This window comes from Netta rufina, assembly GCF_964035555.1.
Source record: "Netta rufina genome assembly, chromosome: 9".
In the NCBI taxonomy this organism is placed as follows: Eukaryota; Metazoa; Chordata; class Aves; order Anseriformes; family Anatidae; genus Netta; species Netta rufina.
This window is the reverse complement of record NC_140132.1, coordinates 2839370-2849296: the sequence shown is the minus strand read 5'-3', so window position 1 is coordinate 2849296 and position 9927 is coordinate 2839370. Positions and strand designations below refer to the sequence as shown.

Genomic DNA, 9927 nt, shown 5'->3' with positions numbered 1-9927 from the left:
AAGCAAGAGGTTTTTTCCCCAGTTATCCAAATTAAAATAGGCTTTGAGAGTTGGCAGTGCTACACACCCAGTAGACCTACTTACTAGAAAGAGAACATTATCTTCACATTTTCTAAGACCAGATTATTAATTAAATTGTGCAAATTATTAAATAAAATGTATTTGGAATAGTATATATATATATATATTTAAAGGTATTTTCAGGTGCATTTCTGTAGTCACCATTACATAGGAGCCTCTTCCCTGGGCTTCGAGTATGAATCAAATTTTATCATTGGCAATGCTAACAGGATTTCAGCTGATTTCTACTGGAATGTAGAAAAGCAAGATGCAAAGCCTGTATGTAATTCATGCTTTTTTTCCCCCCCATTAGGTTCCCTTAATTATCTGCGTTTTGTAAAGATGCACATACCTTTCCTTGTGCTTCATACTGTTTTTCATTTCACCCATTTTCTTAGCTCTAGAATGTTAATAAGTTTTAACATCATGTAAATATTTACCTCAGTGTTTTGGTCAGTTTGCTTTTAAGAAAGAAACAGCCCACTAATTTCTCCTTGTCCACTGGTTATACAACCTCCATAGGTGATGCTTTAACCCTTGCCTGGAAAATTAACAGATGACCCAAAATGAAAAGTGATGAACTTTTGGCAAATTTTGCTGCAATAATTTACCATGTGTTAGTTCTTGGCAGTTCCTCCTGTCCTCCTGACAAAATTTACCACTCTCTTGAAGTCAAAATACAATCACAATACATCAGTTAATCTAGCATTTTAGCTTTGTGATTGAGTTTTGGGCAGTGATGGGATGTCTCTTAAGCAGCTCCACTCTTGCTAAATAATCCTGCCCTCCCATGCAAACTGTTGTACCAATATAGCTGTTCTTGTGGCTCCATGGCGAACTGATCAGGCTGAAAAATAACATGGGAAAAGTTTCAATCAGATGAACTTCTTGATACATTTCATAATATGGTGATACAGAGTCTGGCACATTCAAGTGGGAACAAGTAACCAGTGACTGGTTAAGCCAGACCTTTCACTAGAGAACTGCATATCAAAACTGTGCCCACGTACATTAGGTTTTGCATTCAAGTGCCTGAGTCACAGCAGTCCCTCTGTTCCACTGTCTCTGTGACAGAAGTAACCCTTGACAGAGAATGAGGTGGACCTTGGGACAAAATTTTAAGCCACCCACCTCTTAAATAATTTATTTACCAAAACAAGCGTAAAAGTGGTATACTTGTTCTGTTAATGCCTCATTATTTGGCCGTGCTTTAAAACCTGCTTAAGCAATGCCTACATTTAGGTGTGTGCAATGGGTATATACGAGACAGTGTCTATCATCATCTGGGTGTCTCAAACTGTGTAGGCTGAAAATGACAGAACTGTGAAACGCCTTGAAAAAATAAGAAATTATGTGCTTGTATGTGTGCACACCATTTCTACATATCTATGAATAATCATTATTTGGACCTAGAAAGTCCAGGGCTGAGCAGCTCTTTAAAAGAACATTGATTTCAGAGTTTGGAAATTCAAATGAAAGACTAAAAATAAAGAGGAAAATGACCATCAGGGAAGCTTAAATTAGAACAACAAAATGGGTGGGCTGGAGGCTAGAGGGACAAAAAAAATACTTAAGAACCATTGCCTCAGTAAGACCTAGCCACTTAAAAAATGGAATAAAAAAAAAAAAAAAAGCAAAAGGAAGCAAAAGGAAAAAAAAACACAACAAAAATCTGGAACCATCACAGAATGGTTTCAGTAAACTCAGAGGTTCCAGCACTCTTCTATTTCCTCTAAGTTGCAATGACTGTTAGTGTTACAGCTGTTTCAAAGCAGTATGTACTGGAAGAAACGTCAGGAGCCAGCATTAAGTGTCACAGTCCTACCCCAAACTAGCACTAAATCTAAAGCATGTGGAAATTACGTCACATCACTCACTTGCACTGGAACCACAGTTGTTCTTGCTTCAACCTTTACCCCCAACATGCTAAAGGCTTCTGACTTGGAATTCTATTGCTATTGTTAGTGGCACAGAAATCACATGTTGATTTTTGATTGCCAGCCTTTGTCTTTCTTTCCATTACGCAAAATAGAGGTCTAAGGGTGATTATCAGCTTTCATAAAGCAATGTTGATGCAGTAGGGCTTACTGACAAAGTTTTACCAAAAAAAAAAAAAAAGTTTTAATGAAAAATGTTTTCTCTGTTCTTTAAAAGAACAGGTTTATTGTTTGCACTTGGTTTGCAGACTAGCTCTGTTATCTTGGAGTCATATTATCTCTCAGAGCAGAAACAAAACAGGAAGTTTTTTGTAATTATAGACAAGTAAACACCCCCGCAAGAACTGGCACCAATAAGGAACTGTTGGAACTATGGATTCTTTTGTTAATAAACAACAGCTACTTACCTCATGACATCTGATTCCTCCAAATACTTATCAGTTAGAGTCTCAATATTCATGGGTCCTCACACCTGAATTTGGATTCTTTTGGCCAAGAATTTGTATTCAGACTGCCCTTATGCCCTTGAGGTCAGTGTCCCTTTTCCAGAGACAGAAAGAGAAGAACATAACTGTCTCTCACTAGTAAGGAAGGCTGATTATGGAATACATATGGAGATCACATCTCAAAAAAAAAGAAAAAAGAAAGAGACAGAGATCCCTTACTATACGTAACCATTCCTATATTGAATTTCTTCACTCTTAGGGATCATCTATACAGTAGATCAGATGAACTAAACTAAACTAAACTGAACAAAAGTCACTTAATTTTTGAATGGGAGTGTCTATGCGAGATTTATTATGCACAAACTGGTATATTTTGAAGTTATCCCTTTACTTCTTTTCATTTTCTTTAGTGATATAATATGACCTGAATGTATATACCAAGCCCTGACTGTTCTATACAGAGTACAGGTACACAAAGTTATACAGTTGATCACATTATGAGTATATTCCAATCTTTATACTATATTCGTTTTAATCATGCTAATTCACTTAATAATCTGCAAGAAGGAGAATAACACCTGTTGCTGTAGTAGGCAAAAGACAGATCCTAACCAAATTTGTAAGTCACAACCGAAGGTACTGAAAATTAACTGTCACAACTACAGTGTTCACGGTGCTTTAAAAGGGAACAAGAAAAGTTTGAACATAACCTTAGAGACAAAGAAATCCAACACATTATATATATATACACACACATATACACACAGTACAAAGGCGAAGGGATTTATTTTATTTACCCTCTCTAAAATAAGATTAAAATCTAATAACATTAATTTGGCAGTTGTTTTAAAAACCTGCTATTATTATGGAGAAATCTAATTACAAAATAGAATTTGCCATTTCTTTCTCGAAGAAATTTAAATACATTACACTGTCTTAGTACAGTCTGCCATTATGTCTCAGTCAAAAGCCTTGTTACAAATGAGGTACCTATTCTTACTCTATTTTAGCAGAGATATCAGCATAATATTTTGCTCCAGATACACAACAGGGTTTCACATTAGGTTATCAAATACTTCCAGGTACCCATGATTCCTCCTATTTTTCAACTGTCTTCACACCTTGATAAGAACCACTAAGAGTGAACTTGCTAGAAAGTAACCTTACTGCCTTTACTGAGCTTTATTTTATTTTTAATCTAACAGGTGACAGGTGCTAAAGAATTTTCAGAAGACCACCATCTAGTTAAGCGCTTTTGACTGCAAACTGACCAACAGCCTTTTTAACAAATTACGTATCTTTAACTGAATAGTAGTTGAAGGCCATCAAGAAATAGCTCACAGGAGGTGGGCAGTCGCTGCTTCTGAGAATCACAAAAGTTGGGCTACGTGAATTTGTATCTTAAAATATTGGTTTGGAGCATACAGACGTTCCCATATAGTATTTGAAAATAAAACAGTGGAAATAAGTAATTTTTTTTCAATATTTAATCCAAGCAGACACAGACACAGTTTATAAAATTATTCTATTGCATTAAAGTTTTATATAGCATTTAACTCTTATGAATGTTTTTCCTTCAGTGTATCATATATTCATATTTTAAAATATCTTTGCACAGTCCTTTGTGCAGCTACATGCTAAAAATCTGCAAATGCACACTAACACTAAACAGCACAAAAAATACATTCTGTATCCATTCATATGCAAATTTAAAACATTTCACTTGGCAGATAAACAATGAAAAGTTATTTTAAAAAAATCAGAAACTACAAAAATGCGCACATAAAAGTCTTCCCTTTTGGATTTTTAGTAAAATACTGCTCTGTATAAGATCTAATGAAAAATTCCAGTGCTTACAAAATACTTTATATCTATGAGTAAAACAAATGCTTAAATTTATACCTGTATGAATTAAACATAATCACCTCATTAAAATATAAAACTGAAATCATAGGGGACATGGCATAGGTCAATGCAGATGTCACATGTACCAGGACATGTAGAACTGTAATTAACTGGGCACCAGGCAGTCAGTTTCACAGAATACATATACTAAAACCCAGGGACTAATACAATATGCAGCAGCTACGGAAATTAAGTGTTTAACCAGCTACATATATTAAATATAGCAATTCTACCACAAGAGAGGGAGGAGCTGTTAGTCTGAAAATAGGAAGTGAGTAATGAAAATTGCTGTTTTTACTGGTGTTAGTGGTATAGTGTCCTTCATAACCTTTTTTCCTAAATCTGCATGAATTGGCTATCCAGATATATCCAAATTCTGTATTTTAAATCTAAGTTCAGAAGTAAAACCACACCACTTTAGCAATCATAATGACTTAGTCTTTTATGACGACACCTGTGGTGAAGTTTAAAGGAGACTGCAATCTGGAAGATCAGGTGATGCATTAGAATCTAATGCACTCTAATCTCCATCACAGTAATTTCTGAACAGATCTTGTCTCTGATGATCAGGCAATCCATATAGGATACAGGGGACTAACATCTGTCTCTCATAACAAAATTTCATATAAACACTTCTGAAATATCGGCATGTCAACATCCTATCAGTATCACATTGTTAATGACAATAAATCACCAAAATATACAACTTGTCCTTCATGGAACATGGCTTTAAAACTTCTTGAAACTACGTGGATATAAAGAAAACAACAAAATAAATGCATTTTTAAGACTGTATATAGACTATTCTACAAGGCTTGTAATACTAAGTAAAATGAAGTAAAATTTCTTGGCCCTGTTTTTACCTCTATGACCCTTTTTATAGGGCTTACTGCTTGTTTTGAAGAAATTAATATTTAAAAATCCCATAAAATAATAATGTGAAAGTTGAACTGAAAGTCTACAGACTTGCAGATCCAATATGAAACCTGTTGGGAAGCAATAAAAATGAATCGCTAGAATGTAATTTATTTCTAAACTGCTGGTTTTAAAGGAAAAATATTTTTCCTCAAACAGATTAGAACTAAGAAAAATGAAATCTAATAAATGTCAGTAAACAGCACCAACTGAGGCTTCAAATTCTTAAACTGAAGAATTCTCGTTAATATAAGAACAGTACACGTGGGTAAAAAAAAAAATAGTACAGGTACCTCTGAGCCTTCTTTTTTTTCTACATGAACTACACATAATGTAATTAGTTCTTATGACATAGCTCTCTCCAAGAACACAAGTCAACTTTTTGTTATTGAACTAACTGTAATAAGTTTCTAATAACGTAATGACATGACAGTTTTGCTACATAGAACTTCTATCGCATAACCAAAAATAAATACTGAAAGTCACCTAGCCACAAAAAAAACAAACAAAAAAAAACCCCACACCATATAGGAGGTTTCAGGGTACATTGGAGGGAAGGACTATGAGTAAGCGTAATTTTGACAGCCATACTACACAAATGGACATCTTTGAACTCTACTCATCTTATTAAATTTCAGGATATCACTGGCATTTTAGGGGGCTAGGTAGATATCCATGTTAATTTATCACCAGAAAACAAACGAATTATCAGTGCTGCTAGCTTAAAAAAAAAAACTAGAAAAGAAGTACTTTACCAGTGAGGTCTCTACTTCGTAACTATGTTTTTATTCAATACATCCTATAAATATATCTCCTGGAATGGATTCTGCATAAGCAACCACATCTTGACACTGTGTAGCAGAGATATAACAATACCTGAATTTTGAATGCTGTGAAATTGTTGCCCCCTGGCATAAAACCTAGCAGTTCATAATTACAGCGAATTTGGCAGTTCTGCTGTAGCTAAGTTTTAATCACACTGATTCAGCTCAACTGGACCTGGAGATCCAATATGAAAACTGCACTTAAAATATTTTTTCCTTTTTATCTTATTACACTATTTAAAAATAAGCTAGAATACAAAGTGTCATACTAAGCAAAGTTTGATGCCCAACTTATTACTGCTCCATATCCCAGTCAAAAAGCACAGTGATTCTGAATTAAGGTTGCCACTGTTATTGCTGCTTACCCAGTATAGTCTGTAAGCCACTGTTCAGAAACCTAGGCACAATGGATGGTATGGTAACCTTAACTCAGCATTTCCTGCCTTTTCCTGATTTAAGTCAAAATAATTAAGTTTTAACATCATTTTCTGTTTTTGTAACAACCTGAAATTCATAGCAAATAAAATGTATTTTGTTCTATACTAAATGTAAAGTGGCTGGTCTTTTTAATAGAGCTTTCTGATTTTTTTAAATGATATAACATAACAGTGGGGGAAGAGTTAAAAATAAAATACACCTAGCTACCATATTTATTCTGAAGATTTTGGTGCGCCAAAATTGACAGCCAGCTTTCTTGGCTTTCGCTTGCTGGAAGTGTTTGGTGTTGATTTGTTATGAGGAACACTTGGAGTAGCCACATTGTCTTGAAATGAAACAGTGGATTGAGCAGCTTGAGGAGATTTTAAAGGAGCTGAAGAGCTATCTTGCTGAATGTGGTCAGAAGACACTGGCTGTTCATTCTTTAGTGGTGCAGCTTGAGGGGAACTCTGAAACTCCTTGAGCTCAAAGTTTTTCTTGCTAGCAGCCCTTTTTTTAGTTACCTTTAAATTAAATAAATATTATTTAACAAATTGCATTCTTAAAAAACCTGCAAATATTCCACTACTAGAAAACATGCACACAAATTTTAAAAACAAGTTTCTAACACTAGACAGTGCTTGACAGAGGAAGTGTCATTGTTCACCACATAGGTACATTTTTACATGTAAAATATTAAGACAAACCTGCCAAACTCACCTGCAGAGGTATGAACTGGTTGTGAGAGCCAACTGGTATAGTTCCTGCAAGAGACATGTTTCCTGGATAGGAACCAGGATAATAATGTTTGCCATGAATAGGCACTGGAGCTCCCCAGGACACTGGACCAAACATGTGGGATGACGGAGGCATCATATTAGCTGTGAAAATTAACAACTTTTAGCAATCTTTTCTCATGAAGAGCATACCAACTCACCAAAACACAAAGTCCCCTAATGACATTTGTCTACACATTATTTTTCCAATAAGGCCTTATTTTCTTCCTATTTGTTTGAAAACAGTTAAGTATTTATAATTAAAACACACACACACAAATAAATTAACCACCAAACGGTTCTGCTTTTACAGAACTTCACCTAGACGACAGCACTCTTAAGAGCACTAAGTCACTATGTCATTGTATCTGCATTTCAGAGTGCACATAAGTTTGTTTGGATCTTCGCATCCTTATCCAAGTGAACTGTACTTGTCAGGGGAAGTTCAGATTGGTTATTAGGAAAAAACTCTTCACCAAGATGGGTGCTGGGCACTGGAACAAGCTCCTCAAGGAAGTAGTCATGGCACCAAACCTGCCAGAGTTCAAGAAGCATTTGGACAATGCTGTTAAACATATATGGTTTGACTTCCAGGTAGTCCTGTGTGGAGCCTGGAGTTGCACTCGCTTAAACTTGTTCAACCCTTTCAACTTGGTATGTTCCATGATTCTGTCCTTTGGGAAGAAGTCAACAACAGAGAAACACTCCAGGGTGGAAAGATGTAGCAGCTGGTGTGTGGGTTACTAGGATACTACTGTTGTGTTGACTAATTACTAGCAGTGAACATGAGCTTGACTAGAAGACAAAATAGATGAGAACCAAAAAAGCCACCAGGATTTTTAATAATTTTGTTATTTATCAGGGAAACATTTTGCAGTGTATAATGCACCACTTCACTGAAATCTGATTCTGAACAAATAAAATCACTAATGCCTGGATAACCATATACTTGGAAAACAATAAATCCAAGTAAAATAAAATAAAAGAAAAATCAAGAAAGAGAGTTCTTCTCAATCCTGGACCGGGACTATCAGCATTGAACTGGTTACTGCTGTTTTGAAGGAAAAAAGACAACTAACACTGAATGGACATATACATTATTGAAGAAAAGAAAGAAGAAAGTAATTGGGAAATATGTGATTCTCTGTATTGAATTAATTTACATATTGACAAGAAGAGGTTCATGCACTGTTTTCAAAGCCTTTCAGATGCACAACTGCATACAGGAAGACCAAAAAATAGCGCTTTCTGAAAGGCACCCATTTCCATGTAAAGTACAATTACAGCTACAGGCAACCACGACAAGTATTTGAATTGTGCACTCATCAAATGCTTACCAGGGGGTTGTGTAAAGACTGGAGGAATAGGTCCAGGTGGTACATGAACTCCCAGTGGCTGATAATTTGGAAACACAGGTGGAGGGGGAGGTGGAGGCAAAGTGAAGTTCACTCCTATAGAGCTCTTTAAAGAAGCAAATGATGGATTACAGACAGACCCATTGCAAGAGAGACAAACATTTTAGAAGATTGTTTGCTGTCCTCACCAAACGCTGTAAAGCAAAAAGAGCAGCTTTCTCCTTTGCTTCAGCTTCAGAATGACACTGCGGTCCATGAACCAACAATCCATTTGATAATTTTATGTGACAAACTGTCATAGTCTAGAAAAACGAGAGAAGATTTTTGAAGGAATTTGTACTGCAAACAAATTGCAAGACAGAAACAAGGTTTTTATTGTATTTTTGCTTTGAAAAAAATGGAGGGAACTAAAGCATCTAAAGTTCATTTTTAGAGGCTTTTCCGTACTGAGTTCACATGTTTAATAAAGAACAATGGCAAGAAAGTTGAGAACTTTAACTTTTGCAGAAAACAAGCCTCACCTGTGGTGTTTTTACAAAAGAGAAATCTGGTTGCGACATTCCAACAAGAGAACAAATACGCGAAAGTTCAGAAACAGGTGTAGACATTGCAGGCTGTGGACCGACAAAAGGGTGACCTCCAGTTTCTAGTGCTGGTGTATTCTGAACGCCTCCAGCACTATGAGGCTTGTTCATATAAGCAGCTGACCAGATTGAAAAAAAAAAAAAAAAAAAAAAAAAAGAACAAGAAGTTATATCACACACATTTCCTGTAGTCAAAGGATAACAACTTTGTTAGCAAGAGAAGATTAAACATTTTTTTCTCGTATTTTTGTATCTGATCAAAAAAATAGACTAGGTGTTAAGAGATTCTCAGTTCTAAATAAAGAAGTACAACACAAAAATATGGACACTTTATTATTTTATTCTGAAAATGAGTTTGGATCTTTGCATCCTTACCGAAGAGAACCATATTTGTCAGGAGAGGTTCAGATTGGTTATTAGGAAAAAGCTCTTCACTGAGAGAAAACTGAACCATTAGCTAAGTATGTTCTAAACTGCCACAAGGTGAAGCTCTGAGCTATGTTGATGTATAAACATACCCATTTTTTTTGGTTGTCTATATTGCAAAGCAGCTCCGTGGCAATCCTGTCTACTTGGGGGAGCAGGAACATCGCTAACTTGGGATTTCACTTCATTCCTCATTTCCACATCAGAGCCGTCTATCTTTAAAATTTCTTTGAGCATCTGCGTTCCTTTCTTTAAAAAGAAAATAAACCATTTAGGGATGTG

The 9927-nt window shown here is 35.6% G+C and overlaps 1 protein-coding gene across 4 annotated transcripts in view; it reads right to left on the bottom strand.

The window, feature by feature from the left end:
- Window positions 1-2236: 2236 nt before the first annotated feature.
- Window positions 2237-9927, bottom strand: part of XRN1 (5'-3' exoribonuclease 1) — a 37606-nt gene continuing 29915 nt past the window's right edge. For 3 of the 4 annotated variants that reach the window (XM_084292242.1, XM_084292243.1, XM_084292244.1), the window contains 6 exons: window positions 9738-9894; window positions 9157-9338; window positions 8824-8937; window positions 8618-8741; window positions 7225-7385; window positions 3123-7028 (listed from right to left, as the gene is read on the bottom strand). In XM_084292242.1, coding sequence (XP_084148368.1) covers window positions 6738-7028; window positions 7225-7385; window positions 8618-8741; window positions 8824-8937; window positions 9157-9338; window positions 9738-9894 — 1029 coding nt within the window. In that variant the 3' untranslated portion in view covers window positions 3123-6737. Of the gene's footprint in view, window positions 2538-3122; window positions 7029-7224; window positions 7386-8617; window positions 8742-8823; window positions 8938-9156; window positions 9339-9737; window positions 9895-9927 lie in introns of those variants that run through there. The other variant, XM_084292245.1, reaches the window with a different exon arrangement.